We start from the raw sequence: 15,057 nt of genomic DNA, 5'->3' as shown, positions 1-15,057 counted from the left end.
TGTTGTTTTCTATTTTGCCTTGTTGAAAACTTCTGCAATCCTTCTGTCACAACCTACAGAATTTGATCTAGGACTGCTCGACATTTATGGCACAGAAAAAATAAATGTGGTTTATTTTTCCTATACAAAGAATAAGGGAAGATATATTTCTTTTCAAAACAGAAATTGAAAGTTGCAGAGCTGTTGTTTGGAAACAAAAATTGTAAATATTGCTGTTCAAATATTTTTCTTTTAAATCCACATCTGAATCTTTAGAAGGTATCGAGAAATGCATTTGATTATTTAAAAAATGTGCTTGAAAAGAAGTTAAATAAACCAGAACCGATCTTAGATGCAGTTGGCTGTAATCTGATTCAACCCTCCTTGTTCTTGTGTCAAAAAAGGTTTAATGAGAACTTTGTGATTTTTTTTTATTTTTTATTTTTTTATTGCTTTACTGTCACTCAGGAAACAGATGTACTGTTTTTACATGTTACCTTTTAGGAAGGAATGATTTTCAGCCCATTTGGGTGGTACAACACTTGGCCACATGCAGAGAAGAGCTCTGGGTCCTGCAGCTATGCCTCTGGCTGCCTGCTGCATTGAATCTGTTTGGCAGCTCATGAGCAAACCCACCACAGGATTATGTTCTGGCCACGGCTGCTGCTCATCTGTCAGTATTACAGAGGGGAATTATTTAACCCTTTCAGTCCTGATGCATCATTTATACGGTTCTTCCTTTCAGACTGAGGGTAGATTTTTACCACTAGATCCATTAACAGCATTGTAATGTTACACATTTGAAGAGGCACTTTTTTTTTTTTTTTTTTTTTTTTTTTTTAAATGATCAACTCAAGGGTGTTATAAATCTAATTTCTTTGTAATGTTTATGTTGGAGAATGAGTGGTTTTATGTGGGGCTATTGTTAAAAAAAATTCTTACATCTGGAAGGATAAACATGGGAGTCATTAAGATGTAATTGTCTGTTTATTGGTTATTTAATAACAATAATCAAGCTGGCAGGTTTCACTTCATCTCTAAATGATTAGCTTTTCATCATAAGAGCGTTCAGAAATTCTATCCTGCTTCATCTCTTTTCCTGTGACCTCCTCTCTTGCAGTCCCGTGAGCCCCTGGCGCTGTGTGACCTGAAAGCTGAGGTGTCTCCCCGAATCTCGGCTGAGGATCTAATTGACCTCTGTGAACTCTCTCTCGCCGGACCGTCCAAAAGGAATAAAAGTGGCAAGCCAAAAATTGTTGCTGTCGACATCCGCAATGTGGAAGAGTATCCTTACCATTTAATAAACATCATTCATGACTGGTCTTGTTTCTCAGCATTTTATCAGCTTAACAATGCTGAAACTACTACATAAATTCCTACATAAAAGAGGATGCCGATACAGTGGTAGGTTTTACTATATTGAAAGGCATGACCCAGTGAAGGTTGTGGAGATACAAGGACAAACAATCTGGCAGCAACAGCGCTGAGCCCCTCATTTCTTGCTACATCATTAAGCATCTCTTCACAGAAACAGCCAGTTAAATCTGCCATCTGAAACCAAAGCCTCCATCACAGTCACCCTGTGATAATTTGTGGTGACGTGGGATCATTGCTACTTACCGTTAGCATTGGCTATTGGGATTCTGGTTTGAGAATGTTTCTATTTTTTGTAGGATAACTGCTGTTACCAATCCAATCTGATAATGTATTTCTCAGCAGTTTACATGTTCAGACACTGAAGCAAATTATGTAATTACTCTTTTTCTGCTTTTATGTTTTCAACAAGGCATTTTTCTCAGCCATCTAACAAATATATGTTGTCCAACTTCATCCTCACGGTATATTGTACTATTTTCTGAAGGTTGAGTGTTTTCTTATGTGATGAACTGCATAATTACAATGTTACCTCTGTTAATGTTGTCTTATATCTCTTTTTCTGATAACCTGTCTGAAAGAGACAGGTTACCTAAAACCAGAGACTGGCTCACTGACACATTTGTTCAAACAAATATGACTTAAAACCTATTATTTCCATAAAAAGGCATACAAATGTTCTTCTTTTTGTCTTGTGTATGTAACTTTTTGATATGCTTAGGTTTCTTGGTAGAGTTACAAACACACAAAGATCACAGACTAAATTGGCTCTGTGTCTGGGAAAGGGAAGTGGAAAGAAATTTAGGAGGGATGAGCTTTTTCAGTTTCTGGTCCAAATTCTGTAACATGCAGTAAGCCCAGCACAAAGCTGCCCAACCAAATACTGCAGTCTGGGAGAGGGGATAGCATAAAGTAGGAAGATTAACCAGGGGACTCAAGCATTGTTTTGGCTTTTGAATGCTCTATCTTTCCTCTTTCATGTAGTGTTGGTGTCTGCATTCTCTTTAACAGAACTGATTATCCTTTTCTTTCTTTTCTAAAGAAGGCATTTTTCATGCTGCTAAAGAACATTTGCAGCTCACAATATTCAAAGACTTGTATTGTGGGAAAGATAAACAAAGTTCACCACAGTTGTAGGCTTTGCTTCAGAGGGATTAGCACACCTGCCAAACATTGCACTCCTTAACTCTCCTGTCTCCAGCTTTGGTAGAGGACATGTTTCAGGAAGCATCAACATTCCCTTCAACAGCGTCTTCGGTGCTGATGGTGAACTTGTGCAGTGTCCTGCTTCAGGAGTCCTCCAGAACTACAGAGGCCGTGTAATTGTGATCATCAGCCATGCTGTAAAGAGTGCAGCTTTGGTGAGCAAGCCGAGCCAAACATACATCAGTATGCCACACACTACATTAAAAACTTTATGTATTAGTAGTAAGGCTTGGTTATTAATATTCATTTTTTTTAAAAGATCTATTTTAACAGACTTCTATAGAAATATTCTATGAATGCACCTTCTATGAGAACATACATAAAGCAGTGTTGTTAATACATGAAATGTACCATTTTACATACAATTTTATACAGTTTTACTCAATATTAAAAAATGCATAATTTACTTGTATGGTAATTGTGCCATCCTTCTCTTTACTAACAAGTGGATGATAATTAGATCAGTAGAGCAAAAATGTTGCAATTAAATTGTTAGCATATAGGATGGAAAGCAATAAAGCCACAGAAATGTGGAAAAATTAGTAACCAAAACTTTGAATAACCACAAATGGACATTAAATATAGCTGGACTAGAAAAATCTAAAAGGCAGACAAGATATTTTCTGTGCAGAGAAGCTATTTTTCTTTTACTTCGATTGAAATGTACCTCAATAATTGCAACAAAAACATATTACACCAAGGTGATTTGTGATTATAAATTCTGTTTTACATTTCAATAAGGAGGTTACTCCTCCTGTAGAAAATTACGATTGCTGTTTGAATTTCAGAAATGACCTTGCACATATTTTTCTTCTTCCCAGTTTGCTGCACATCTGGTCAAGGTGAATTTTTCTCGTGTTTGTATTCTGGATGGAGGGATCAGCAAGCTGAAGCCCACAGGACTCCTCACTGTCCCCTCACCTCAGATCTGAACTCATAATCCACCTTCGGATTAAAATGATAACCATGAAGACTGAAAATTGTTTGTGGATAAAATTTAAAAGAAAAAAATCTGTTAGTGAACAGATGTCATCATGTCACTCTGTTAAAAAATATCAGTTTGATTAAAATTTTAACTAGATTGTTGATGATTCTTCTTCATTTGTTGTTTTGTGGTCAGAAAGTGTTTTTTGTGTATGACTTATTGTAAAATTGACCTGTAGTAACTATGTATGTTTGTGATTCAATAATAAATTGACGTTTCTTTTTAAATAAATGTATCTCTTTATGTCCTTTATATGGTTGTTGTTGGACCTAGTGATATAGGCCAGGTCTTTTAACTCAGGTTTTGCATGCTACCCCTAGCAAAGGTGAGAAACCATTCCTGGTTAATACTTACTAGCCTTATTTTATTTATATATTTCATGAAGAGCATTTGTTTTTAATGTTCCCTAGTCTACAGCTTCAAGTAGAGAGGGAATGTTTACAGTCATAAAAAGATCCCTGTCGGGGCGTGCTGTGGTGGTGTAGGGGATAGCGCAACCCACATTTGGAGGCCTTCTGTCCTCGACCCGGCGGTCGCGGGTTCGATTCCCGGACCCAGCCGACGTTTGCCGCATGTCTTCCCCCTTCTTCCCCCTTTCCTGTCAGCCTACTTTCGAATAAGGGACACTAGAGCCCACAAAAAGACCCCCTGGCGGGGAAAAAAAATAAAGATCCCTGTCTGCTCTGACATACACCATCATCTGCATCCCTGATGACATTGCAAATCGTGGGCTGTAGGACGTCCCACATTTCTACTACAGATGTGATGGACTTCAACTCTGGGAATTAATCCTCAAGTATAATAGCCTTTCCCCTTTCTGAATTATATTGTTGGATACTTAACAGCTCTTCACCAGATTCTGTTTGTAACATGTTATGATGAGAGTTATGATTTTTATTTTTTATTGATACCCCTGACTATCCAGGAGAAGTAACGTACACTTGTATATAATCTTAATAGATCTTTTTTAATTAACCTTCTTTTGCATATCCCTTAGTTTCACCAAAAATATTAACATTTATTCTTGGATTACAAATCACCATGAATATAAAAATCATCTTTAGAAAAAAAGTGATGCTGTTGGGTTGTTTGGGATCTTGCCGTAAGCTTTGTATTGATTTATTATATCCAGCATGTATGATTTTTCCACTTCTGCCACACTGTTGCAGTAAATATCTGTACTTAAGAAGACACCCATAGCATTGTAAACTGTGGGGCCCTGTTTGGTCAGTAAAATATCTCTGACCAGTGCAATCCATTTCTCCAGATGTCCTTTGGTTCGCAATGTTTGGAATTCAGCAACAGTTTGTTTAGTGTAAAGTATTTTGGGGTGATATATTAGTGGACTGGCTTTTGTTTTCCAGCAACGCCTAGAGATCACATTAGATTTCATTTTGTGTCAGATTGTGCTGATGGGTGCATTCATTATATTTTGTCCACTTATTCAATGCTTTAGGTGGAATGTTTTTGTTTACTTTAATATCAGTAAGTTGCTTTGTAATCTTTTGGGATATTTGTTTTACCTTGGGAGAAAAAAATATTGGATGGGTCTATTTGTTTAAAATGTTAAAGCCACGCAAGATGCATTACATTTTTTTAAGACACAAATTATTATTTTGGACCCCCCACCCCCATCATTCCACCTCCAAAACAAAGTAATCAGAACATAGTCGGAAATGTAGCTAAGCACCAACCTCATCTCATCTGGTCTGAATGAATTAATCAATAAATACTTCTGTATTTATTTTGATAAAAGTTCCTGCAGTTTTATTCTGAAACAGCAGGAGACACTGGTGAGAAAGGAAAGCTTATTCAGGAGGAAAGTTACAAACATAATTTCCATCCTTACATCTACATATGCAGGGTTTTACTGATGGAAACATATGAAAACTGAAGCATTTTGTAAAACCTTGTGCTTCTCTGAGGTTGACTTTGTTTCTTAAAACCCATCCATGTGTTCTTGGCTGGCTTTTCTCTTACCACAGTAAATAATTTCATCAGCTTGACTTCTCTTAATGGAAGAACTGATTCTACATTCATTCTTCTTGATTTTGTTTGTTCGGCTAAAAAGTGTAAGTGAAATGCACAATAATTGTTTTCTGCTTAAAAGCATTTTTATTTGCACTTTGCCATAGATTCTTACACAGATATTTTTTAAGCAACAAGTTAGAGAAACTCATTTTCTAAAATGTTGATATTTTCATTTTAGTACTTGATCATAAACCCTGAAGATTTGTTTTCTGTTGCAAAAATATCTCTTATGCAAGACATGTCTCCAAAACACAATGTTAGATATTCTCTTTGGTGCAGAATATTATCCCATTACCATATGTATAAGAGAAAAAAAAAAACTATAGGGTCGGTACACTCATTCGTTTGATATTTCTCTGCATGCATCCCAAATAATAACATTGCCCTCAAATCTGCATTATACATTTAAACTGAAATAAAATTTAAAATAATTGTCATGTCCTCCTATGATCACAATTTAACATGAAGCACATCAGTGTGGGATTATTATTAACTAAGAAAACTGAAAGGAAACTTCTCTTCCTTTCCTAAATTGCCACACTGTTTTCTACATCCTCTGGATCCAAGTATCTGTACGGCACTTCCAGAGTCTTGTTTCTCTCTTTGATTGCTGCACTCAACGCTGCCAACTCCTTTTGAAAGTTCTCTATCATCTGCCGTGGAGTCTTCTCACTGAAGTGGTCCTCGGGGTAGTGACCAAGAGGTACCTGATGAAATCAATGGCACTTAGTTTTTCTGCCACCGAGATGCAAATGTTTGAAAAATGTAGACTAATCGTGTAAACATATGGAACCATGAAGAAGTCATGGAGTTGCATAGTAGCGTTTTACCTTATTTATATACAGGTTCATCTCAAGAAAATAGAAAACCATGAAAAACCTAATTGTTTAGGTCATTCCCTGCAAAAAATGAACCTCATATATAATAAAGAAACATTGAGTGATCTATTTCAACCATATATTTCTGCTCATTTTGTGAATGGATTGAAGCTACAGAAAATCCAAAAGGAAATTTCTCAAAGTTGCATAAACCAAATAATACATGGACATTTTTTTGACAGAAATTTAGGGTGGGATGGGTAATTGTTTATTTTGCTTTGTGGGTTTGTTTTATTGATCTGTACAGCATTTTGAGCTGCTTTTAGTATGAAGGATGCTTTGTAAATAAAATCGATTGGTTGACTGAACTCTCCTTCCATCTGGTGGAAAGCTGTCTAATCATCTGTCTTTATTCTCCAAGGCCACTTCATAACATTTCCTTACTACAAATATATTTGTATCCATCTCGTGTAATATTCAAGATTTCAAAGAAACTGAATTTTGGGTTTTCAATAGCTGTAAGGCATACTCATCAAAATGTGCTGAGTACATTAGACTGTGTAATCAATTTAAACAATATATAGGTTTTTTTGGGTTTAAAGCCGAATAACTGAAATGGATTCACTTTTAAATTATTTTCTGCTTTATTGAGATCAACCTGTTCAAATGTTCTTGATAAAGCTTGACCATATGTTTGCAAAACATACTGAAGTGTGAACACTCACAAAGTCACTGGACCGCTGGCTGAGCAGCCACAGGGTGGCCATGCCCTGAACTGTGGTGTTGACATCCGGCAGTGTTTTCAGCATTGTTTCTTTAGTCGCTTGCCCTTTTTTGGTTGGAGGTGGCAGTTGCAGGGAAATTGGAGTGTTTGGCATCCAGCTACCAAAGTCAAACTGGAGTATAGAAATGAGTATTATAGTTTGTTATTCATTTCTTTTGCTTGTGGAATTTCAAAAATACAGCTCTATTAACTTTAAAGCATAATGGGTATAATTATAGTTGTAGTTGTCTGACTGATCGTTTGCTGACTGGATTCAGGCCATGATTCCTTGAACCTTTAGATGGTTTAAAATATTGTTTACTTGGTTGTTTGTTGTTTCTATTTTTACAACCAACCCTTAAAGCTATTAAACTTGATATGACAACCTACGCTATCTTAACAAAATGTACATTATTAATATTATCAAGGTAGAAGGTGCCCCTTGGTATTGACCTGAGACCCACTTATATTGATAATTCAAAAATAATTCAAAAATAATATGGACACAAATATCCCTGCATACCACAGGCAGTATACCATATCAGAGCCACATGAGTTGCAGGATCATGAAAGGTGTTTTTACTCCTGCATTTATTAACTCACTATAGGAGCCTGGCAGAAGATCAGTAAAGACATAAACTTAATTCATAATGCAATGTGTTTGCATCATGATTACAATTGCATTAGGATTACAATTTTTTTATACTGTTTTAGCTATGCTGTAAAGTCTGTATTCAAAAAACTATGTGATTTGAAGACCCTGTTTGGTGAATTTGAATTATGTTCTAGCATTTGTAGCATTATATACAGTATCAATTGATGGCTTTGTATTCATTTACTCTGAAATAACACAGCAAGCTTCAATTCATGTGCAAATAATACAAATCATATCTAAATCCCAAACCCTTACCTGTCCACTGTTCACAGCAGCATGCTGGACTGAGCCAGTGAAGATCACCATGGTGACAAACTTGATGAGCTCATCCACTGTGGTAAGTTTCTGTGGGATTCCTGAGAATTAGAAAAAGTAAACTTAACATTTAAACATTCGATGTTTGATCAATTCTTAACCGTCTGTCCCATCCCACTGATTGTCTCTAACCACTTGTTCTTGTAGGTCTGTAAGTGGGTGAGGGTTGGGGTGGGTTGGTGCCTATCTCCAGCAGTCTTTGGGCAACATTGGGACACGCAAGACAAACAACCATGCACACACAATCATATCTAGGGGTAATTTAGAGACTAAATAACATAATAGTCAATTGACTTTTAGGAGGCAGCTGGAGTACCCAGAGAAGATCCATTCATTCATGGAGAAAACATGCAATGTTCTGGGTTGGGACCCAGAACGTCCTTGCTACCAGCAGCACCACTTTGCAACCCAAATGCTTCCATTATACAGATCTGTGATATGTTTATCAAGTCGTATTATATTCTTTAATGTATACCTGAGCCAGGCTGGGAAAGGAATCCATGTTCAAAAATGTCCAAAATCCACTTTTGAAGTTCGGAGTCTTGCTGAACTTCAGCATTAGTCTTGTAGTAGTAGCTCAGGATACCCCGCACAAATCTTTCAGACACACAGAAATATTTTGTAAAAGACATTAAATACATACCCAGTAATAGTGAAGTGTATTTCTCATTTCATGACTTTTTTCAGGAATATTACTGAATTTATGATACCTTTTTTCTTTTCTAATAATTTACATTTCTAAAAAACACAGATTTTTTTTTTTAATACCACAAATTATCTGCATGAGGAAAATGACCATAACTGATACTGGACAACAGTTAAGATGATTTCCAGAGGAAGTTACTTGATTTAAATTTGGGCTGATTTAAATTCAACACGGGAAAGGATTAAAGAAAAAAACAAAAGACAGAAATCCACTAAAATCTTTCTTGAATTTTTAAACAAAGCTTTATTTAGCCCCAGACATAATTCTACCCATCTGTGGTTTTTATTTTCGCTGGTTCACAGTATAATCATTAATGTTGTTCTTTACAAACATGATTGTTTTGCAAGCAAAAATGGAAGGCCTTAGTCAGTATAAACAACAAAGTATGAAAAGAAAGCAGTCTGAAAAGCATCTCAGACAAAAGGGAGAAAAAAAAATTACTACCCGTTTCTCTTCCTAACACATTTATACATAATCCTAATAAATAGAAGTGTGGAAGTTTTGCACAATAAGCCATCTGATGCTTTGTCATTAAGAGATAAAGTAGCATAATGTAAGATGCAAAATGGAAATAGCCTATTATACCTGTTGATAGTATCCCACACTCTGAGTGCATCATCTCTGTAGTAGAAGTTTGGTACGTCTTTCAGTCCGCGCTCAGCAATGTCTTCAGGCACACAGAGAGATCTGTATGTTACGGAGGACAGCGATCTCCTTAGAATTGTCATCATACCCTCTCCTCCAGAAGCTGAAAACTAGAGAAAAGTAAAGTCAGAGTTAAAGACAAACATTGTCATTCAAAATTTAAAATAATGTCCTTCTGAGTAAAGTTTTTTTTTTTTTTTTTTACTTTGGTGAAAACACCCTCCTCAGATATGAGTCTTTTCCGAGCTAAGAAGTTGATCTGCAGAGTGTAGCGAGTGTGAGGTATGAGAAGCTGAAAAACAAGAAAACACTGTTGGTTATACAACAGGAACAGTTTGCAAATTTAAAAAAAAACAAAACAAATGTATTCTGAATTACAATAATACACAGTGAAAACTTAAGAATGAGTGCAATTAACAAATTAATAGCTCAAGTTTTTTTCACATGTTGCACCATCATGAGAATCTGTCAGTACAGGCATAAACACAGAGGGACCTGCAGCTTCAGTTACCTTGTAGAGAGGATGCACCATGGGCACGTTGCGCAACAGTGACACTGCAAAGACCTCAGCCAGCAGGTGAGTGCGCAGCAGGTGAACGTTGAGCTGATGCTCACTGAAATCTGCACTTCTGACAAAAATCTTTGCCATCAGCCAGTCGTACTCGGAATCAGATGGCAAGAAGATTGGATTGTCCTCTGCTGGTTTCTGCTTCAGCTACATCAGAGTTTAAATAAAGTATCGGCATTTATTTGATTACAGGTAAATCATACAGTTGAACAATGTTTCTGAAATTGTTTTGCATTTTTTCTGCTGACTCATTTTTTTCTTGAGAACCTCTGTGAAGAGTTTTAACTTAATCCACACTGATAGTCTGAAATCAGATTAAACAGAACAGTAGTCAGATAGGCGTGTGTGTTTGAAGATATAACCCTTCGACAAAAGAACAAACCAGACTGGTGGTCTTAGTGATAAATTTCTAATAATTGTGTTATCTGACTTCCAAGTTTTTCTACAAGTCTACTTTCTAAGAAAGGGAATTTCGCTTTTGACTTCTGTCAATTCTTTTCAAAATAAACAATTTGGATGTCATTCTCTCGTTCTTAATACATTTAAAAATGGCTTGATTAATTCACAAACTTATCACAACACAGTAATTGTTGCCATCAGGCATCCATGTCTTGCTGAAAGCACAAATGTCTCATTTCAGAATCAGAAAACCAAAAAAAAAAAAAATGTTGATAGTGTGAAGGCTTCATGAATTGCAATTGTTTTTAAAAGCAGGATTCAAAAACACTTTCTTTTAAAACACAAAAGGTTCTTTGGCGTCATGTATCCCTAAAACAGAAAGAAACAAAAAAGAATTTTGTTTTAAATTTAAAAAAACACTCTAACAAGAATGTGTTGAATTAATGTCTGAGAAGCAGAGAGTGATCAGAAGAAAATCTTATGAATCAGCAGGTTTTAACCTTCCCCCAAAACAAAAATACAGTTATGAATTAAGTTAATTGGAGCACAAGTACAAAAATACAGCACCTGTTAGTGAGGGGGTAAATCCCTCTCACACTGACTGATCAATTTATTGAAAAGAAAAACTTTTATCTGCATTCATTCACTGCTGAAATGTGTATTGTACTGTTGATAACAATGCTAACACCTGCACACCTGTTAACACCAAAGTAACAATGCTAGTCACAAAATAATCCGAATACTGCATACAGCCAGGATTTTACATATTTAAAAAAAATCTTTAAAATTACAGGTTTTGTGGCAAGAGGTCATGAATTACTGACAGACCAGGGTTATCATAAAAGGCTTACCAAACAGCTACTCTGGTGGGTCCTCTAGCTGTGATCAGACAACATTTATCCTCACTTCCTCCTCATTGACAAACATTTCAATTATCATAAAAATGTTTGTCTTATGAACTTGATTTGAAAATGGCAACTTTGCAACGAATGCTTTTATCTTGAATGGCTGTAGTGTTAGACATTGATGTGCATGTTTTAGGTTCCAAACTCAACCTAATCAATGGTTGCTTGGTCTTAAGTCCCTGGTTCTTTCTGTTAAATATTTTTCCAAAGTTTATGTTATTCCCGACGGTTTGGTTCCTGCCAAACTTAAATTTTTGGTTTGTACAAAAAAGACATTTAACTGAATACTTAATAATTTGTGTACTTTAATTACTGTATATGAGTGCTAATCTCACCTGAATAGCAATTGGCATGAGTTTATCATCTGGAGTTTTGTGGAACAAGACAAGAGGAGCCATCAGGTACTGTTTCTTGTCATTGATGGTGTTTGCTTTCACTCCATCCATTTGCTTGTAGTCACAAAGGAATATGTTGCCTTTCTGTTTAAAATTTTCAGAAAATGTTAAAAGATTTTATGTAAAAATGCAAGAACCTCAAATCTACTAGGAAATATCTATAATTTTTTTGTAAAGGTAATCACCTTAATTTCTTCTGCCAAGCTGCAACAACCATCAGGGAAAACCATGTTGTCCGTAACAGGAAAGTTGCCAGGCAGGATGGTGCAGCGGCGAATCAGCATGGGATTAATCCCGTTTAGAAACTGGTAACCAAAAAAAGCATCGTCCTTCCAGTGTTGTTGGACATAGTCTGTAAAAAAACCCCCAAAAAACAATAACACAAATCTTTCACAAAAACACTATAAATTTGTTTAAAAATATAAATGAAATGATAAATACAGCCTTCAAGAATGGTGGAAGAGCAAGCTGAAATTTTTGCAGGCCATGAGGACACTGAACTTTTTTTTGTTGAAGCATAAACAGTCTAAAATACATTGTGAATACATTCAAGAAGAATAATTTAACTTTTTCGTCCAAATCACCACAAAAGTGTCACTTTCCTTTTTACAAGGAACTTTTGGTTACAAAATACACCTTAAACAATTACAACAAATATTAAACCCACACCCCGGTCTTAACAGGTTTCATGGCTTAGTACGATTAACTTCAGTGCAAGTTGTCAATACCAGATATATCAGACTGTTTGCAGCAAAAAACTCTGTCGATATCATCAATGTTCATCCAATTTGTCTTTTTATCAGCCAGCCCCTTCAGTTTCAGCTCAGCCAGTCTAGTTAAGAAAAAACAAAAAGTTAATGTGACATAAAAATCTCAAATTAAAGGCATATTTGTATCTGATTATTAGGAGTTTACCCTGCGCTTGCTGTGAAAAGAAATTCAGTCTGCTTGGCAAAGGAGAACCTGACTTCAGCAGGTAGAGACAATGGGCCATCTGCTTTTATGCAGTGAGGAATTCCTTCCACATACACATCCCAGCTGAGAAAAAAAGAATTTCTATGCTGTTTTATTTTAGTACAAATGGAAAAATTTATTTAGTTTCTCAATACAAAACACATCAGCAGATGCACTTGCAACTTAGTAAATTTTAATTTTCTTCAAAAAGGTAATCAAAGTGAAACTCACCCCAAAATCAAAATTTTTATCTGATAAGCTATCTAAATAAGCTATATGCGCTTCTGCCTTTAGGTTTCTGTGAGAATTTTGACATTTTTGTGCAATTCTTTTAGTTCTGCATTATTTTGCTTAAAATCGTTTCACTGCTGATCTCTTCGGTCAAACGGTAAAATATCAAGTTTCAGTGTTATATTGATTTGCTGAAGTAGATTTACTTCCAAGTTAAAATGTAGCTACTCATAAATATAAACTCAAACAGGGAAAAGGGTTGTTTGTGTTTTTGCCACTGATTTCTTACCAATAGTCCTTCTGACGCTGCTTGAGCTCTTCTTCCCGACTGTACCTGCCAAGATGATGATTATCTTCGAACCCTTTCAGGGCTGGGAAAAGACAGAGGAAAAAAAATCATGTGACGAAGTGTTGGTATTAATTTGCTCCTGTCTTCCTCTAGTTGAACAGAACCAAGCGTTTAACAGAATTTGCGGCTGTTCCACAGACCTGTTCCTTCTCTGAAGCGGTGCACCTTGCTGTCAGTGATCCAGCGGTAGATGGGAAACTTGTAAATGTCTCCCTCTGGGGATTTGACTTCAACTTTGGCTGGGAACCAAGAATCTTCTGGGAACAGCAAAAGAGGCTGTTTGTCAAGCTCCACCAGCACCAGTTTTCCGAGGGCTGTGGGGCTGGGAACTGTAAAAGATGCCACCTAACACAATAAAAACAATAATTTGAAATCATAAAAAGACTTCAAGTGCATACTTACAGCAAGCCACAGCAACAACATGGTTTAGATCAATGAATACTTGTCTACATTAGAGTATCTTGCTCAAATATATTTTTCAAATAAGAACAGGGAAATATCAGCCTGTACATCTGCAAAGCTGGCAGAGACGTACGCTAAAATAATACCAGCTGTAGTTACAGAAAATGGAGGTTGACTTAAGGGGGCAAATTCATGACTCACTTTTTTCTCTTTTTTTTAAAAAAACATTTTTGTAATTATACATTCTATTCTGTCCACTTTGCAATTATGCATTACTTTGTGTTGGTCTATCCCAATTAAATATAATGAGTTTGTGGTTGTAGAATGACAAAATGTGAAAAGTTCAGTGACCTTAAATACTTTTGCAAGTCCCTGCATTGTACATATCCGGGATGTGTTACATGAAGCAATGCAGTGACTTTATGGTATTACACATACCCTGATGTGAAATAAGTGACAAGGATTTTGTGATTCTTGGTCTAAAGCTGCTCTACATTTGAATTTGAAGCTCAATCTTTCAGACTTACAGCTCCTCTGACAAATGCTGAAGGTCCTCTCAAGCTCAACAGCAACTTGTGTTCACTTTCCCCTCCTGTGCCAACCAGCTTAATGTAGATATGGTTTAAAGTGGTGGCAACGGCGCGATTAGCAGTGTACACAGTTACTTCATAATCCAACATTTTTGCTGTTGAAAATTGATCCACCTTGATGTCAAGGTAAAAACAACAAGAAAGGGAAAAACAATCATCAACACTGATTGGTTAGTTGTTCTAGTTCATTGCAATACAATTAAAAAGGATTGTCCTGATAACTAACAAAATGTTTTACAGAGAAACTGATGAAAGATACTGGATCACAATGAAATGGACAAATTCAACTTGAAATAACTACAAACAGAAGATTCTTGTTTGTTTCTGTTTTTCAGCAACTTTTGAGTGTATTAGTCTTACCTCTGCTAGTGAGATCACAAAGGTTCCCTGAAGAGCTGCTGTGTTGATGCAACTTAGCACCACTGATTTCTGTATATATACACGTATTCAATGGGAGTGTTTGTTCAGTACCAAGAAACTGCCATGGTGATGAAACTACATGGAAAGTAAACCTCCCTCCTCTCATCTTTAGACTTTTTCCTGTTCTTATTTAAATATGGGGACTTTCATGTCTGAACACGTCGGGTTTGCATACCTCCTGAGATATTGATATTAATAAAACCTGCATGTACCTACAGAATGACACATAGACAATAACAAAAACCAAGATTTTTGTTTACAATTGCTTTGTCCAGAACAACAAAACAAACTGAGTGCATGTTAATTTATTACTTAACACAAAGGTGGTTTTTTACTGTTTTTCACACCAAACCTCATTTAGAGTAAC

At 36.0% G+C, this 15,057-nt stretch overlaps 2 protein-coding genes across 3 annotated transcripts in view; one reads left to right on the top strand and one right to left on the bottom strand.

The window, feature by feature from the left end:
* The window catches only part of tbck (TBC1 domain containing kinase), a 31,396-nt gene extending 27,625 nt beyond the window's left edge, over positions 1-3,771 (top strand). For both annotated transcript variants that reach the window (XM_044113189.1, XM_044113190.1), the window contains 3 exons: positions 1,100-1,263; positions 2,555-2,714; positions 3,381-3,771. In XM_044113189.1, the coding sequence (XP_043969124.1) occupies positions 1,100-1,263; positions 2,555-2,714; positions 3,381-3,491 (435 nt within the window). In that variant the 3' untranslated portion in view covers positions 3,492-3,771. The remainder of the gene's footprint in view (positions 1-1,099; positions 1,264-2,554; positions 2,715-3,380) is intronic.
* A 1,865-nt stretch (positions 3,772-5,636) lies between these two features.
* On the bottom strand, positions 5,637-14,713 carry LOC122829020 (arachidonate 12-lipoxygenase, 12R-type-like). Its single transcript, XM_044113178.1, has 15 exons — positions 14,631-14,713; positions 14,208-14,384; positions 13,419-13,623; positions 13,219-13,300; positions 12,660-12,782; positions 12,473-12,576; positions 11,930-12,096; positions 11,685-11,828; positions 9,989-10,192; positions 9,683-9,769; positions 9,418-9,587; positions 8,602-8,723; positions 8,067-8,167; positions 7,119-7,289; positions 5,637-6,282 (listed from the first exon to the last, which is right to left on the bottom strand). The coding sequence occupies exons 2-15, from the start codon at positions 14,358-14,360 to the stop codon at positions 6,103-6,105; spliced, it is 2,013 nt and encodes a 670-aa protein (XP_043969113.1). The 5' UTR covers positions 14,361-14,384; positions 14,631-14,713; the 3' UTR covers positions 5,637-6,102.
* Between the last annotated feature and the right edge of the window lie 344 nt (positions 14,714-15,057).

Source organism: Gambusia affinis, linkage group LG04 (assembly GCF_019740435.1).
Source record: "Gambusia affinis linkage group LG04, SWU_Gaff_1.0, whole genome shotgun sequence".
Classification (NCBI taxonomy): Eukaryota; Metazoa; Chordata; class Actinopteri; order Cyprinodontiformes; family Poeciliidae; genus Gambusia; species Gambusia affinis.
The sequence above is the reverse complement of the archived record's forward strand: the minus strand, read 5'-3'. Positions and strand labels throughout refer to the sequence as shown.

Excerpts from the sequence above, each read along its gene's own strand:
- LOC122829020 (XM_044113178.1), bottom strand. The coding sequence starts at position 14,360 with ATGTTGGATTATGAAGTAACTGTGTACACTGCTAATCGCGCCGTTGCC. Across the intron at positions 12,783-13,218 it reads CAGCGTCAGAAGGACTATTG|CTGGGATGTGTATGTGGAAG; the intron begins GTAAGAAATCAG and ends TTTTTTTCTCAG. Across the intron at positions 8,724-9,417 it reads GTGTGGGATACTATCAACAG|ATTTGTGCGGGGTATCCTGA; the intron begins GTATAATAGGCT and ends TGTGTCTGAAAG.